The sequence below is a fragment of the Micropterus salmoides genome, unplaced genomic scaffold (genome assembly GCF_014851395.1).
Source record: "Micropterus salmoides isolate LMB-PRFRI ecotype aquatic unplaced genomic scaffold, ASM1485139v1 Ms_hic_scaffold_14, whole genome shotgun sequence".
In the NCBI taxonomy this organism is placed as follows: Eukaryota; Metazoa; Chordata; class Actinopteri; order Centrarchiformes; family Centrarchidae; genus Micropterus; species Micropterus salmoides.
In genome coordinates this window covers 30084014-30102402 of record NW_024040485.1, presented here as the reverse complement: position 1 = coordinate 30102402, position 18389 = coordinate 30084014, and the positions used below count along the sequence as shown (strand labels likewise).

At 41.4% G+C, this 18389-nt stretch overlaps 1 protein-coding gene across 1 annotated transcript in view; it reads left to right on the top strand.

Moving 5' to 3' along the window:
* tmeff1a (transmembrane protein with EGF-like and two follistatin-like domains 1a) overlaps positions 1–18389 on the top strand; it is a 104128-nt gene that overhangs the window by 43977 nt on the left and 41762 nt on the right. Inside the window, exons 2-3 of the mRNA XM_038718964.1 lie at positions 3939–4048; positions 14994–15126. Coding sequence (XP_038574892.1) covers positions 3939–4048; positions 14994–15126 — 243 coding nt within the window. The remainder of the gene's footprint in view (positions 1–3938; positions 4049–14993; positions 15127–18389) is intronic.

The following is an 18389-nucleotide window of genomic DNA, read 5'->3' as shown; positions in this document are numbered from 1 at the left end:
TTTGAGCGTCATGGGGATTTGAAGTCCCATCATGCATCACTGATGGCGGTATTAACATGAATGTCACGCCTCCACCCTCTCCTGTTTCAGGTCTCCGCTGAGGATAAATCCTCCTCTTTTAGAAAACCGAATCAATACGCCACAGCGGTCCAGGAGAAGGTTTCACTTCACTATGAAATGAAATCCTCACTCTGGAGATCAGTGTGTGTGTGTGTGAAGTCTCATTGTTGTGTATCTGATTTTAAAGTGTGCAGAGACTGATGTGAACTTTAGGTAAACTGATGTTTGAATAATCAAAGTCACCAGTAGCCCCACCATACGCTGGTCTCTCCAACAAAGTGTTGGCCACTAACACTATTCTGATCATTTATTGATGTGTAATGCTGCAGATACACATCTTGGGACACACAGACTCTCCACATTCAGTATGTTTGCGTGCTGCAGCGGCGAAAGGGTTAAAGGATGTGGAGAGCGTTGAAGGCCTCAGAGCGGCAGACAGGTATTGACGTCCGTCTCTCCTGGAGTCAGAGCTGCAGTGGAGGAGGAGGGAGGGTTTCGATAACGAGCCGGGGGGAGGGCATGACGACCGGGCCGGGCTCAAGGGATTTGGGGGGTGGATGTGCCTCTGGGCGGCGGCTGCTGCCACGCTCCGTCAGCTTCTTTAGTTCTGCTCTGATCCAAAAGCGGGAATTATGTGCATTTCAAATCCCTGGTTCTGTTGTAAAATGTATGAGAGCGAGGAACCTGAACACGGCCAGGGTCGACACACACAAACACACACACACAGAAATAAATCAGCAGAGCCAGATAACACAGCGTGGTGGACACACACACACACACACACACACACACACGCTCACAGATATTTCAGACTGAAAACACTCTGCAGCTTGTTTTTTTGGTCCGAACACAGCAGAGACGATTTCATTTGCATTTCTGTTTGTCGCCAGGCGGAGGCTTTAAAGACTTCCACATAATCCCAAATTGTCTGGGAATTAAACGTTTGGCTTTCTGAAACCTGCAAACACGAGACAGAACACACACACTGTCACACACACACACACACACACACAGACACACAGGGAGTTGATCAGCAGCGTTTGTCTGCCCCCAGGCTCCGAGCTGCTGATGGATGTGGCGGCTGGTTGGACCTAATTAGCCATGAACGGCCTGCTGCTGCAGGACGGCTCGGCCTGCAGACCCACACAGAGCTGCTGAGCAGGTTTCTTTAAGGTCTTGCAGGTCATGTCTGGTAGAGGTTAAAGTCAGTTTATTTTTTAGACATATATTTCACTACAGAGAGCTCGTCGTCGTGTTCATCTGATCAACTGATCAGTTACCAAACAGCTTCATGTGCATCTCCGCCTCCTGTTGGACTGCCAGGGGGCCGACCCTGATTAAAGACAGACTGTAATCAGTTTTGGGATCAGAGATGGATATTTGTGGCTAAATGTAATATAAAGAAGGGTCTTGGTGTACATGGAGCATTTGTAAGACCATACTGCAGTCAGGATTAAGATCAATAACGAGTGAGGGCCTTCGGTATCTGGATGTTGATTCGAGGTTTCATATCTTCTGCTGCTCGGCTCGTTTTCAGGGTGTGAACATTTAAAACTCATAAGGTGATTACAGATTCCAAGTCTCTGACATTCTGTTATTTAGAACTTTAGTTACCTGCACAAACATGTTGAAACCTAAACCCACCGATTCAAAAAGCCTACTCCGTTCTGATTCGTCCAAATCAGCTCTAGTGAAAACACGTCGAGCGTTCAGGGTATTAAACACTTTTTGGGAATAAACACCACATTTCTATCAGAACAGTGCAGAGAGAGAGAGAGAAGCTCTGCCTTGAGTGAAAAAAAAATATTTGGTATGACTAGTATTGGAATAACCTCCAGTTTGTTGGATTTTCATTTCAAACATTTTAATGCATCAATAATTCAAGAATCTGAAAAGAAAAGTGAAATCTTCCATTGCGGTGTTACTGTTCTTGCATGTATATATTTGGTGCTCCTCAGCAGCTCTCTGTCCTGGTTCCAGTGTCTCTCCTTCAGCAGCTGAGCTTCAGGGGTTTTGTGGCTAGCTGGAACTGCGGCCAGCGGCGGCCATCTTTAGGACTAGGGGAGGTCTGCAGCCAGTAATTACAGGCATTAAACAGCTCTTCAAAGCCCACTCAGCAACACACACAGGCAGAAATCTGTGGCTTTAAACTCAAAGAAAATGTTGATAATTTAAGTTGGATGCACATTTCACAGTTTTTTTTCTGGAGGGCTGTTATTTTCAGACACCACATGACTCCCTTCACAAGCTGCCAGCAGCAGCAGTGACTAGAGTGTGTGTGTGTGTGTGTGTGTGTGTGTGTGAGGCCAGCGATGCGAACGTCCAGTATCGCTCACATTTCAGGATTTAGTGCTCAGGTCTGCTCTGCCCAGATAAGAAAGATCTCTCTGTGAGGTTTTTGCAAAATGAATGCTGATAAGTGACGTCATGACATTTATTGGACTGATTAGTAATAAAATTGTAAAGAGCAAAACTGATTCATGATAAGCAACAAGTTTCAGCTGTGCTGAAAATAAAAACATAGCAGCAGGACACTCAAGACATTTTGGCAAATGTGCTTGTTTGCGTTCTTGCTGGCAGATCGATGATAAGATGGACATCAGTTTAACCTCTGTGTGTTCGGTACAGAGATAGGTCCCGGGCTTATTTAGCCTATCTTAGTGCAAAGACTGGAAACAGGGCAAACTATTACTTTTGGAAACATTTCTCTAAATGTATTTGTTGAAAAATTTCTGTCAGATTAACATTAAATTACATTCTGTTCATTTTTCTCTCCTCTGTACAGAGTTGTGATGTCCCAAAGAAATTCAGTGATAGTCCTGAGATTTTAGGGAAAGGTGTTTGTTTGCTGTCTTGCTGGCAGATTGATGAGATGATGAACATCAGTTTAATCTCTGTGTCCGGTACAGAGATGGACCCAGGACTCATTTAGCCTCGCTTAGCGCAAAGACTGCGTTGTAAGCTTTGCAGATATGACCATTAAATAAAATCAGGGTATTTCTGTGATATCAAAATTCTTGACAATATGTCAAAATGCTGAAAAAGTCTTTTGAGCTCACAACTGCTCAGCTCTCCCCGTAATTATCCAGGTGCTTCTGCTGCCGTTGTTGAAATCGCCCCGTTGTGTTGCTCCCTTTAGTCGTTACAGACATGTTACCGTGGTTTGTTGAACATCTGATCTTTTGTAACCGGAAGTTTCCCCCTTTTCAGAAGTAACTCCACCACCGCGGAGCCAGTATAAACGTTGCCTTGCCTTTCAGCAGTGCTTGTTGCAGTTCGTACCAGTATGACGTCCTTACGTCAACAAAGCTAAATGTCGCCAATATCACAAAAAGATTTTCTTTATGAAATAATTGTATTATTATTTTTTATTAATAAAGATGGGATGTGCAGCGATTCAGACGCCTGGAAACAGACGTCTGATATTTCAACATCATCTCATTTGTAGCTGTTGTTTAAAGAAACCACACAAACTAGCAGAGAGACGATCTGTAACTGATAAACTGAATAAGGATCAGCTTCTGGCTGGTGAGAGACATCACGGCTTTGTGTTCTCCTCTGTTCTACCTGTTATTTCCCTGGTGGAAACACACTCACCTGTAGTTCAGGTGTGAGCCTTATTGCTTTGTCTGATGAACACTCATCTCCTCTGTTGTGCTTTGCTGGGAAATGTGTCCACGTTCTTCCCTGCAGCTCTGCTCTCTGTCTCTGTTTATTGTGCATCAACTCAGAAAACTGTCCGTGTTTTATTCTGAGGGATCAGAGGTGGGATGTCAGAATTTACTTAGCGTACTTGTGTAGGTGTTTATTGATCTACCTGGTCATTGTCGTCTTTCTCTTTATTTAACCCTCTCCCTTTGTTTCTCCCTCTGCTGCAGATCTGTCAGAGAAGAAGAGCGACCTGAGGGTTTGCGATGACTCCACCTGTCGATTCGGAGGCGTCTGCAGAGACGACGGAGCTCAGCTCAAATGCGTCTGCCAGTTCCAGGTAGGAAGAGACGAAATTATCTTTTTACCTTCTTCTCTTAAGCTTGGAGTTATTTTGTATATATTTTGTTGTGAACAAGTACCATGAACATCCTGTCTGACGTTCTTCAGCTCCAAGCTCATTGGTTCCCCCCCACATGTCCCACCCCTCCCTTTATCCTTTTCATTGTTGTTGCTGTTTGTATACTGGCATTGCTCGTATTGTTATTGTCTTGTAAAGTGCCTTTGGGTACCTTTTAAAGTGCTATAGAAATAAAATGTATTAGTATTGGGGTTTTTTAAAAGCTACAGGAGAAAATAGAGCATCTGTTGGGGACTATTTTCAGCAGCGGATGAATCCACATGTGGTGCTGTAGTGAGTGTTTGGAGCAGCAGGACGGTGTGTGTGGGACTGAGTCAGAATAAACTACAGAGTGTGTGTTCATGGTGATGAATGAACATGTGATCCAGTGCAGCAGTGACGCTCGCTGATGGGTTTCTGCACAACGATGGAGCTCTACGGCTCAGAGGAAGAGGAGACATCAGGCTGCATCAGCCTTTACAAACACACAAAACCCTAACTACCAACCAAAAAGTTAACTAGTCCCCAAAAGTGTCTTACACATATGTATCAAAAGTTTTTATCACATTTCTATAGTCATTTAATAGTGCTAATATATTTTCTGTACGTTTTTATCTGCTAACATAAAAATCTTCATAATACCAGGAACATCATTCTGGTGGGGAAATAAGTCCCTTTATTATATTTTATAGATAAGAGATCACATTAATATTCAACTGCTTTACGTGAAGTGGGGGTGGGGTGGGGGGGGGCACAATTAAGTAAAACAATATATAATTTTACATAATTGTATGTGTATAATAGAGGCTGCCATTTTTTCGTCAATTTCACTATTCATCACATGACTGACACGAAAAAATCGGACGGGAATCATAGGTTCATTTTGAATTTATATGTAAATATGCATTTTTAAATATACATAATAATAATAATAATAATAATGGTACAATACCAGAAAAAGTAGAGATGCTATATAAAGCTTTATATTATAAACCTATTTAAAATGTCTTTGTTTATATTCCTGCACTTTCAGATAGATGTTGTATTTGCATCTTTGCTACAAAGAGTTCTGTGTTTTAATAACTCTATTGTCTTTTTATGAGAGTGGTAGCTGTAAATAGAAATGTAGATTCAGTGATTTTAACCTGTAAAACATGCTGGATGCACTGTGTACTGCAAAAGAGTCACCAGCACTTGCACATTCAGTATGCTGCTGGTTTAATCTGTTGCATTCAGTTTGATACAGAAGTAATCCCATACAATCAGTATTTAGAGGCTCAGCAGCCAGCTATTTATGCCTTTCAGGGAGCTTTACACCCCTTTATAATGAACTCTGGAGCGTTGGCTGAAAAGCAGAGGTTTGGATTTGAATGCTGTGATGGAAGATGTGTGATTTCAGCATGAACTCAAAAGCTAAACTGCTCTTAAGTTCATCTGCAGACTGGGAACCTTTAACAAAGCAGTCTCCTGATCTGCATGAGTGGTGTCAATGCACTGTATCGCTGAAGATGCAGGATGACATCACCAAAACTGTCCAATCAGTGAGTTCCCTGTCAGTCTGTATAACTTCATGTTTACAGCTCCTGGTTTGTAAAACATCAGTGTGACACAAAACAGAACAAAAAGGCAACACTAGATCATTTTCTTCCTTCTGGACCAAAGGAACCAAACTGCAGGTGTGAAAGAGCCTTTAATTAGCTGTTAATGAGGAAGTAGTGTACTGTATGTCCCGGCTAAGCTGATAATGGTGAAGATTCTTTGTTAAATATTTGTTCGTGCATGTACTAGAACACTTCACCGCTGTGCACAGTGGCTGTAGACTCATTAGTTTATGGGCATAAAGAAGAAAAACACTACAAAGTTTCTTCAGACACATCAGGAGACACGAGCAGCCTGCTGTTTGTTGCTCTCATATGAAACTAAATATAATTACTCTACAGCCAGCACGTTGTATTTGTTGCATATTTGGCCGAACAACATGACAGTATAAAAGCAGCATCAGCGTGAAGGGCAGTGTCTGGAAGACAAATTCACCACAGAGCTGCTGCAATAACAAGACATGCAAATACAGTTTGAAACTCACCGTCACGCTCTGTGATCCAAAAGCAAAAACCTGCATTTATTAACTCATGTCCACACAAACAGGACAGAACTGCCCAACACGATCAGAGGAGCTTCACAGCTGCCTGTGCGAGACGGCAGCTCAGAGGAGGCTCCAGCTGAATTCAGAAACAACAACAACCAGCAGAGTTACTTTGACTCAGATCATCACAGGAAGGAGGAGGGGGAGCAATCCATCATCATTTCATCAGCAGCAGCTCGATTCAGTTTAAGAGTCGGTGAACAATAATGAAACTTGACTTTAATTCTTTCTTTTGCTTTGCTTTATTTATTTATCGGGTTTGATGCACACTAAGAGGGACTGGGACATGTCTGCTTCGCGTTTCAACATCCTCTCATTGTCCAATTCTTCAGTTTCCGTTTGATTCACTCACTAAAATCTGTCCTCTGACTTTCATATACATGTAATCTCAGCCAGTAATGTTAGAGCAAGTTTTATTATTCAATAAGACAGAAACATACATTGGCTTAGCAACAACAAATATGCAACCTCCGGTTACACTTTCAAAATAAAACGATAGCGTTTCAAATCATTGCCATTTTGAAACGGAAAAAATCATGGTTTGGGTTAAAATAACTACGTACGTCAGTTAACTCGTAAGCTAACTTGTGTAACTTATGCAAGTGACGTAACTTGCCTAAGTTAACTTAAATAAAAATATTTAATATTGACTTTTTGTTTCACACAGGACACAAACACCAGTCTGCTTGTTCAAAGTCCGGGTTCTGGCCCTCCATCCACCTCAACCACCTCCTCACTCAGTCTTTTCTGTTAAATATCATACACCCACCTTTACCGTCACAAACTGACGCTACAGGACTTCCCCCCCACTGCATTGAACTATGACGCTATAGGGATCCCCAGTGCGTTACTAACTGACGCCGATGGGTCTTGACCTTGCGTCCATATGTGACAAGTCGGGGAGTGAGAACGGGTTGGTATCGGCCTCGTGAGCGCCAGGATCGGTCGATGCCGATTATCACAAAATTACAGATATCGGCCGAGTGATTAATCGGTTTATCACTAATGACTCTAAGAATCCGGACTCCAAAATGAACAAAAGAGGAACAGGAGACGGGCACATAATCCAAAATCCAAAAACACGGACAGCAAACCCTAGAGAAAGGACACAATGGACAAAGATGAGCAGACAACACAAAAAGGAAAACACAGACTTAAATAAACAAGAAGGGAGGTGATTAACGAGAAACAGGTGGAAACTAAAATTAATAGGGAAGTGAATTGACAAAAACACATGAGGACGGATTTAACAAAATAACACAGGAAAGCACTGCACTTAAAACCAAAACCAGGACAGAGTCACTCACCTACATCTGCTTTAATTATTACTGAAGAGCAATTAAGCTTTACCAGGAATAGCGAGTCCTTTGGCTTCGGCTGCCCTTTTCCCTCATTGGTGGAGATTGTTGGGGCTAAATGCAGCCTGAGGGGGAGATCTGCAGACACTACTCAGGGTTAAACAAAACAACCTCTTCATGGGGTTATGTTTTTCAGCTTAATAAAAAATATATATTTAGTTTGAGCTGATCAACTAAAGCGTTGGATCAGGGCCGGTACAGACTTTAAAGGACCGTATCGGCTAAAATAAATCAGATCCTACAGAGCACCACAGCCGGCCTCTACACTGCAGCATTTCCCTGCATGTGAGAGTAAAAATTAGAGAGTGGATGTGGAAAATGATTTGATCACTCTGTTCTGACGCTCAGAGGGTAATAAATCTGTAGTCTCTCCTCTCTCATTACAGCAGCGTACAAAACATTCAGGTAGCAGCTTCCCATGCTCATCGTCACTTTCAGCGGTTTAAATGACAAACCGCCAGCAGGTGAAGATAATTAACATTAATGCTGTGAATTTTGTGCAGAACAAAATTAAACTTGTCTGTTTGTGTGTCTGCGCTCGGCCAAATATTATTAATGAGAGAAAAGAAGCTTCTGTATTTCCAACAACTACAGAGTGAGACGTCTTCTCTCCAGATCAGTTAGACTTTTATTCACATCAATAATTTAAGCTCACAAGCTTAATAGGTTTGAAACATAACCTTCGATATTTGGATGAAGTAGCTTGTGAAAAATCTTGTCGGGTTTCTGCAGCTGTTCAAATCTGTTAGATTTAATCAAGATTTAAGTATCCGATCGGACTCTGTATCTGCAGATAATCAAGGACTCGGGTCGGGGCCAAAAAGCTTGATCAGGACCTGATATTTTAATTTCCAGTTGAGTGGGATTAATGTTTTTCTTTCTTTCTCTCTTGTTGTTGTTCTTGAGCACTGTCTGAACTTCTGAAACCAAACCATCGCTCTTGATTGACATCACTGTGAGCCGTGTGGCTACATTTTGCCAAATGATTAGTTTTCACCTCCAGGTCTGGCAGAAAACAGGCTTTAAAAGCACATATCACAATCATAACTCTGCAACAACAGACTAAATATACACAGGACAACAGAATATGGTGTTACAAGCAAACACGCAAGGCACACTAAGGACATGAAAGCAAGTTTAGAGTAACATGCAAGCCATCCAGGATCCAGCAGGCAGAATTCAACACTGTAGGCCACAGACAGAGGGAGTATTGTTAAAATACATCATGTGGGCTCTGATGTTGGTCCAGATGTTTTAACTTTTCAGTACCGCAGCTCTTTAAAGTCAGTTGGAAGTATGTTCCAGATGCTCTGACAGAAAAGCTGATTGGCTAAAAGCTCTCCCCTCTCTGGTTTGATGCAGTCACGCATATAAACACATGGACTGTAAACCTCAAACCGAGGCCCCACTTCAGATACTGACTTCTATTTTTCGGCTGAATTTGAAGGTCAGTACAGGATATTTTCTCATTCAACAAAATACTTCATAATAATGACGGTAATTTTCTCGTAGAATTTAATGAAACTAAAAGGTAGCTGAGAGCTGAAGTTACCCCTTAAAGCAGAAGTAGAAATCTGACCCAGAGTCAGCAGATCTAACTCCTGACACTTTTCTCTGCCTCTATTTTGAGGTGCTTGTATTTATTACTAGAGTATTTCAATTTTATGCTACTTATTCTTCTACTGCTCTGCATCTCAGAGGGCAGAATTGTACTTTTCATCTCACTATGTTTTAACAGATAGAGTTAACTAGTTACATTTCAAGTAAAGAATTAACAAACAAAAAACATGATCAGTTAATAAAAGATGATTTATTGTTACTGACACTACCAAAAGTATATTAAGTAGTTAGAAACGGCTCCACATTGACCAACAGCAACATTAAAGTACTGCTTTCATATCAATATATCAATAATAATGGTCCAATAATGTAACATAACAGTCTCACACTGTAGCCGCTCTGCAGAACAAGTGCTTAGAATATTATAAGTACATTTTGTTGCTAATATTTCTGTACTTTTACTTGTGGTATTGCTACGTTTTCTCCACTGCATGTGTGTGTACTTTTGCCCGTGTATGTGTTGGTTCATAAAGTTAAACAGAATATCAAACATCCACCTCCAGCTGACACTCATCAGCTGATCTGCAGTCAGTCCTTTTGTAATCTTGTCAGATCTCCATCTAAATAAACCTCCTGTTTATTTCCTGATCTTTCAAACGTTTCTATTTGTCCATTTTCTCCTCTACACAGACGCAGCGTCAGTCATAATGGGTAAACTGAACGAGCTAAGTCGTTTCTTACATTGGACAGGTGCATCTTTGATTTATTAAAAAACAAGTAGCTGCTGCCACCTGGACCTGATTTCTGAGATTCCCACTTTAAATTCTGGTATCAATCCAAGTGAGTCCCTCTCACTGAAAACCTCATTAACGCCACGCTCGGCAGCTTCTGATGAGGCTGTTTGTTGTTTTTCTCACTGAGTTTAGAGAGGTGCCATATTTCTCTTTAATTTGACTGTAATTACAAGAGAAGGGCAGCAGGTGTGTGTGTGTGAATCATGTTTTTATATCCCTTTGGGGACTTTAACCTGAGTGCACACTAACCAGCCCATGCTTTTAGAGGGTTGAGACTTGGTTTTGGTGTTCATGTTAGAATTAAGTTTAGGTTAGTGTAAAGAGCGAGGGAATACTTTATGTTAATGAGATAGAGGAACAAATGTGTGTGTTTGGAAGAGAGAGTGACATTTTGGGATTTTTTCAGCTCTGCTTCCAGATACCAAAAAGGTGTAGTGGTGGCATGAAGGTTAGAAAAGCGAGCTGGAAAGAAGGACGCTTTTAGCCTAGCTTAGCACAAAGGCTGGAAGCATGGGGAAACTGCTAGTCTGAGACTATTTTAAAAAATCAGCAATCAGCAAAGTAAATAATTTGCTGTGATTTAATTTCAATAAGCAGATCAAACTGATGCTGAAATCACTACAATATGATGCCGATTTGTTTAACATATGAATTTATGCTTTGTCTGTCAGCAGGACAACAACTTATTAAATGCTTGTTTTCTGAATGGAGTTCGGATCGATCAGTAGTAGATCAGAAGTAACAGACGTATTTTCTGAACTCACCAGTTAGTTCAACTTCCTCGCTTTCTTTTCTCCAAGTAACATCCAGTTTTGGCCAGGTTTTTATATAAACATGAAGTAGAAGTCCAACAGAGCTTTTTGGTGCCGACTGACGCTAACAGCAACACTGGAACCGGATGTGCACGGAATCTTGCTACCAAGAAGCTCCAGTGACGATAAATCAACGTTGTAATCCCAAAAACTAAAGTAAAAAGATAATTTAATGAAAGCAGTTTACTCCGAGCTCCTCCCGCGGGGAAACGGCGTAGTTGTCAGAGCAGAATTTTGGCTATCGCAACTCAGCGTGATGCTACTTTCTCGCTCGAGTTGAAAATTTTCAACTCACATGAAGGCCTTCGCGTCACCGGCAGTGCCCCCTCCGCACCTCCCATTAGGAAATTGCGGCTCTCTGCGTCTTTGCATTGACTTTGTATGTAAACGGACCACCCCCAACGCACAACGGTCTGAAAGCACCATGAGACACTTGCAACCTCTGACATATATAGCAGTTGTAAGTCCTTTTGGATAAAGGTGTCAGCTAAATGAGTAAAATGTGAAATGTGATTGTACACGTTGTTTCTTGGTAGTTGACAAGCTAGTAACCAACTGAAGTCAGTCAGGTTTAGCTGCCAGTAGAGTTCGAACCTATAACGCGACTCTGAGCAGACTCCCAAAGAAGGACCACACAGTTTGAATGTACATTTTTAAAGAAGCTCAATGTTCTTGACCACAGACGAACGGGAGTCTCTTGGATACTTTAATAATGACGTTAAAGCATTGTGCCATGGCAATATGTTTTTTAAAATAGTGAAAAAATCAGTTTTGTGGCAACACATATTCAACGGCACGTTAATGCGTTATTATCGTGTTAGGCATTAATTAATTAACGCTGTCAATTATTTTATTGCACGTTAACGCAGTTTTTATTATTGCTGGTTGCTCATTGGCTCTGAATACACATACAGTCAAACCATGGGTCACACGAGGGGTGGGAAGTTGATCAGCCACCCAAACAAGCAGTGGTGGGAGGCTTCAGCAGACTACGCTGGATGCAGCGTGTGGGAGATGTAGATTAACAAAAACGCAAGACAAGCGAACAAATGCCTTTGCGAAAAACTGATTTATATAGGCTATATATAGGCCTATGTTAGCCTGTTGCTCAGAAGGTGCCTGCTATGATTGAGGCTCTGGACCCTAACTTGTTTTAACAAGCTAGATAAAAGGTAATTCCCTGGCAGTGGCAAATAGCTTCGGTTTATATTACATTAATGTTTAAGTTGAGATTTACAAGAAATATTTTATTGCCACTGTGTAAAGGTAATACTGCTGATACCTTGTTTTTTTGTTTAAAGTGTACTTTTTTTCCACACTAGAAACTCCTTGGTTGAAAGTCCGGTTTCTGACCCAACCACCTCCTTTAATTTATACTATGTTTTGCATTTAACAATAACCCTAATGGCTTAAAGTTTCCATACGTGACAAAAGAAATGAAATGAACACTGCAGGGAGACAGCAGAGAACCACAAATGTGTTGCTGCCATTTTGTGAGAGGAAACTTTTTGCTTCAACATCCATGTTAGACTGATGATTTTTAGCAAAACACTGACAAAGAAAACTAAGAAGCAGCCTCACAGGATGACTCCCACGTCTTCAAATCAAAAAAAAAAAAAAACTTCTCTCAGCTGGAGTTTGGATGTGAAGGAGACAAACTGCCAAAAGTGAGTGCAAGTCTCTTTGTAGAAACGCCCTGCTGCTCGTTTACAGCGTGATTCAGCCTTTACTTGCTCCCAAAACTCTCTCTGAGCTCATGAGTCATGTCTCCTGTTTGCTCCCAAATCTGGATTGATCACTGCTCAATAGTTTTGTCATTGATGTATTCCCATAAAGCAGCAGCAGCTGTCGACGCCACAGGAGTTGTTTCTGTCACACGTGGACCTGAACCGAGTGTTAGTGCAGTCTGTGCTGTCGGCGCAGAGGTCACGGAGGTCAGCTCTGCAGGGGATTCCTGCTAAATGATTGATGGCTGCGAGTTAATAGAATATGGATTGCTGAACACTGATATGTGTCCTTGGCAGCTGCAGTTTGTGTCTGACTGCAGAGTCAAGTTATTTTGTGCTAACCTTCATGCAGAATGAACGAAGCTCCTGAACCTCCTCTAACTGCTGAACAATTCACATCATTTTTCACTCTCGTCACACGTGATGTTACAAAACTGCCAATTTGTTTTTATCTCAATTTCTTAGATTGTATTTTCCTAACAATCAGTTATTATCTTCCTGTCTTACCTTTAAACTTCCTCGCTGGCATCAGGCTGACATCATCTGATGGTTTTTGGCCCCACCCGCTCACTTAACTCAACCAATGAGCTCATCCCTGCCTTAACTTCATAACTTTCATCACAGGAAGAAAAGTCCCGTTGATGTGTCGTTGACCTCAGACCCCTCCGTTAAAATGAAGACGGGTCTCAGTTTGTCTGCTTCAGCATCCTTCAGCATCTCAGTGTTTTCTTTTTTTTATCATTTAAGGTTATTTTGCCTGTTGGTGTCTTGTTCTTGATGTCTTTGTCAGTGGCTTACAGTAATGACAAAGTTATACCTGCAGACATCACTCAGGGCTGAATAAACAGGTGTTGTCAATTAATATTTGTTAGGGATGCACCGAAATGAAAATTCGAAGCTGAAACCGAATATAATGAAAAACTTTCCCGAATACTGAACACCGAACAAGGTTTTTCACTTTTTTTTCCTTTTAATTTGCCTTTTTTTTTCATTTGAATAAATTAAATAGTCCAAATGTGCTTTTTCCTATGGTGGGGGGGTCCGGGGCCCGAGAGCAAATTACATGTGTCCGTTTACTTTTAATGGACACATGTAATATGTTCTGTGAATATAATCCGATTAATCTTATTTCCATCCTGTATAGACACCTTATTTTGAAAACCAGACGTTGTCACAAGTGTTTCCTCTTCGTGCTAAATTCATCAAGTCCGACCAGTTTGATAAATAATGTTGTATGTGGTTCTCGTACGGCGTAACATGAAGACTTCACAGCCTCTCTTCAGGCAGGACTCTCATACTGCAACACTTGTCTTTGTAAAGAGACAGACTGGCAGGATAAAGTCTCTAACCTGCCTGTCAGCTACCGTAAAGGCTTGAATACGTGTGCACTCCAAATGTAAGTGCGGCTAGCTTAATCGCCTTCTCACAGACGAGCGACAGAAACACTCAAAGCGGTTCTTTTCTAAGAAGTCAGCCACAGATGGAGTGGATGTGCTGGGAGACAATTCAGCAGAACAGTGTTTGCAAATGGCCATTTTTGCATCTTTCTATGACACTTTAAAATACTTCCACACTGCCAACATGTCAACGTAATTAAAACTTTTCTTAGGTCTTTTGATTTATTAGGCCGAACACCGAAAGTGTTTTTTTTTGCTATTTTTGGCCGATTAACTTCGGTTGCGGAACATTCGGTGCATCCCTAAATATTTTTATTTACAGTTAATAATCTCATAAAGATATACTAGAATTGAACATTAAAGATAGGAGTAAAGGTCAGAGGTATTTCTAGTACAAATGCACGATTATCTATCATATCAAATATATAAAGCAAACTAAACATGATGTTAAGTAGGATTAGTGAACTAATAATACATTTCCATTTTAGTTATTTTACTATTAATATGCAAAGCACAATAACCAATTTCATCATAATTTGTCATTTGATTATAGCACATATGTTCATTTTGCCTCCCCCACTTCTGTAAACAAACGTACGCCCCTGACACAACCCCCTCAAAAATAACACCAAGCAGTTAATCAAATAAACTTTATCTGCACAGGTTCCTGTATCTGCTCAGAATCTCGCGTGGCGATGGAACAGTGGACAAGACGCCCCTGGATCCGTTCGCACTGCGACACACCAATGTGACCCTGAGCAAGACAATTAACCCATGGTTGCTCCAGAGGCGTGTGACCTCTGACATACATAGTAAGTGTAAGTCGGCAAAATGAGTAAATTAAAAGTCAGCTTCCTTCAGACATCATCGGAGGAAACAGCGTCCTCGAGTGAATTCTGACTTTTATACAACCCGTGAGAACTCTAAGCTTTTCTTTAATGAAGCAGCAGAAACGGTCACAGCTTCTCTCTGCTCGCCACACAGCTGGTTATGTATCATCATCATCATCTTCATCATCAGGTTTGGCGCTCGGTGTCCTGTGAGCAGCGGTCACATTGAGACTTAATTAACATTTGATTGTGTTTGATTTCCAGTGCCACAAACACTACGTCCCTGTGTGCGGCTCAAACGGAGACACCTACCAGAACGAGTGCTACAGGCGACAGGCGTCCTGCAAACAGCAGAGAGTCATCTCCCGGGTGTCCGACGGGCCCTGCTCGCTGGTGAGTCTGCCAGCAAATACACAGCATCAACGCAATGGAAACCTGAGACAGTGACACGCTGATTGATTGAGGTGTTCGTCAAAAACTAAATTACAGCTCTTCATTTATTGAAATCGACCAGTGGAACAGTATGTGAGGACATCAGTCAGTGTCTGTTAAGGTTTCAGTCGTTTTAAATTGTTCTTAAAGTGTCGTCTGAGGAAATAATTCAGCTGCTGCCTCATAAAAAGAGACGTAACTCCGACCAGTCAGGTTTTTTAAGGCAGGTTTATCTCAGTAAATTTGTGAGATTTAGTGAAACCATTGAGATATGACTTCACATTCGATCAGGCACACAGTTATTAAACCCACAATTAAAATTAAAACAACATAGTTTCCCATGTACCTCTACTGAGGGCTTGACGATAAGTGTTCCAGTAGGTAATAATACGTCCTGTAGACTAACTGTAATTTAGCTGCACCTTTTCAGCCAGACAGGCAGCCAGGAGGTCATAGTATACAGTAGGAATTACAGGTAGTCATGTAGACTCTAGGTAGAAGTGCTGGTACTCCACACAGCCCAGTTTAAGCACTGCCTCCCGTGGTGTTCATCCAGGCAGGTTTGCTTTTATGTGCTGAGAGTTTTTTTAGATATCTGTCTAAATGGAATTTAGTTTGGTTGCGCAGAGCTTTAAAAAAAAAAAAAGACTCCAGACTACATTTCCAACGCTGTGAGCCTCACAGACTTCATCCCATTCACCTCCCCTGTGTTGGAGTGGCGGCAGAAATAACTGCAGGGCCTTTTATAATGAGCGTGTTCTGACTCTTTAAAGAGTAACTTAACACCCTTAAAGCCTTCTCTTTGCTGAGCTCCGGTGATTGAACTTCTTGCCTTGCTGCAGTGATGTTCAGTTGTACTCCAGGACCCTGTTGTGGTGGTTACAGGTGCAACAGAGCATCTGACCAGATTCAGATTCCTTTAGTCCTTCCTGGAGTTCTGTACGCAGGATCCAGTGCACTCCTCACATAACAAGCAAAGCAAACAACTAAATATACAAATAAATAATATAAAGTGTTATTATACCCGTCAGTAATGCTGAAAAGGCAGAGGATCGCTGCAGGTTAAATCAATATATGATAATGGTTATAGGTCATTTCATTCTGTTTTAAAGTCTAAACTGTGGATGTTTCAGGCTTTTTCCAATAATCACAGACCATCAAGTGCACGGCCATCAAGCACTCTATATGGGTTTCTGTAATGTCTGCTGATCATAAACGTCCATAACTCCTTTTAAGAAATAAAATGAAGACGTGCTCCTTACAACTTCATATGCATCATGTTTAGACTTTTTCTTCAGTATCAACAGTAATCCAGGAAATGTAGTTTGTTTCCATTGTTACTGAGCAGATAGCTAATTAGAAGTAGCTAACATAGCTTCACGTGTAATGAAATATAGATGCTAAAACACAGGGCTCCTGAGTAGCCAACACTTAGCCCACTGGCTCCATGGTAACCTTGTATTTCCTGTTTGCACCACCTGACACATGATGGAAACTGTAATGTGAAAACTCAAAGCATATCCATCGGAAATTGAAACAACAGGAGTGAGATCTGTTGAAATAACGAATGCTAAGAATGTCCCATCAACATGGTTCTTATATCCCTTTAACGTTGACACTCTTATCTATACATACGCTATTTAACGTGTGTTGAACACCTGTGGATCATGTTTTTATAAATAAAGTATTTTCAAATGTTGAACCGAACATACAGATTGATGATACAAGTAATAATTGAAACTGCGCAGATTCATTGCAGCTCACACCGGAGAAGATCAGCTGATCGTTCTGTAATGTGACTGTAAGTGCCTCGCTAATATTTTTAATTAAGCTCTCAGAGTCGGACATGCTGCAGCGTTTTAGTTCACTCGTTATATTTTTAATTGACTGAACGGCAAACTCTGAGCAGCACTCGGCCTCGTTTTTTTCCCCCTCTGAACGTCATCAGGCAGATTGATTTCAGAGAACTAGGCGGTTAATCAACCACGGATCAATTTTAATTAGGAGCTGTGGGTGAGAGCCGTTAAAATCCTCCCAAAGCTGAGTGGTTCTAAAACCGGAGTTCAGGGACCCTCAAGGGGTCCTTCAGAGGTTTCAGAGGGAACTTAAGTAAAAGTTGGAATAGCTTACAGCTTTTCTCGATTGCTTAAACACATTTCTTGAAATGATGCCTCTTTTTCTCGAAACTCTAAACACAGATCCGCAACTTCTCACCCAATTCCCCCAAACATCCCGTTCTCAGGTCATTATGAAACTCTCCACTCAAAACCATTCGATCTTGCTGAAAAACCAAACTTTGCCCTCAGACACGACACATCAGAAACACACACTACAACACAGTCTTACACACTGGTTATTAGTAATGTTGCTTCTGCCCCCCCCCCCCCCAGAAACCTTTTCACATGACGAACACAACAAAAAAAATAACAAACATTTGCACATTTTTCATTCCTTAGTGTGCTGTACAGCTCAACACACCAAACAACAAATTATTCTGCCCCAGCGTCCAGTCCTTGGTCTGGGACAGGCCAGATTCTTGTTCTCCTCCTCCTCCTCCTCCTCCTCCTCCTCCTATCCCATCTCCTCCTCCAACTCCTACTGTTCCTCTTCCTTCACCTCTTACTCCTCTCCATACTGCTCTTCCTCCTCCTCTCTGGTGTCCTCTATGTCTTCCTTCAGATTTTTCTGGATCCATTGTTCCAAAACTTTTATTTATCTATTGAAGCTTCTGATTGGTGTGTGATCGATTTTGACTGTTTGTGTTTTCACCTGGGTGTGCTTATTGAGCTTAACCTGTGCTGATAGAGTGAACCATATTGAATGTCTGTGCTTTCACAATGTTCACATGATCACATAGAGTTTAGAGAAATGGCTGTGCTTTTTGAAAAATGGAGGTATGGTTTTGAAATTTTAGTTCAAAAGACTGTTTAAGCAATTGAGAAAAAACTGTAATTTAGTTCAGACGGAGAGTATGTTCAGTTAGTTCTTCATCAGCAGGTAGTCGGGCCTCAGGTTCATCTGTCTGACAGCATGTTAGGCATCAATGTGACATTTTTCATCAGGAAATGTCTCAGGTGAAATCTGTTCTCGCTGTGTTTCAGACTTACTTCATCGTGCTCACTGCTGAAGACAGAAAACAGCAGCTGTTCTCTGCCGGCTAATGAGTTAAATGAGAGGTTAGATGTGACGAGAGGAGGGGTCTGAAACTGTTTAGTCAAAGACAAACAA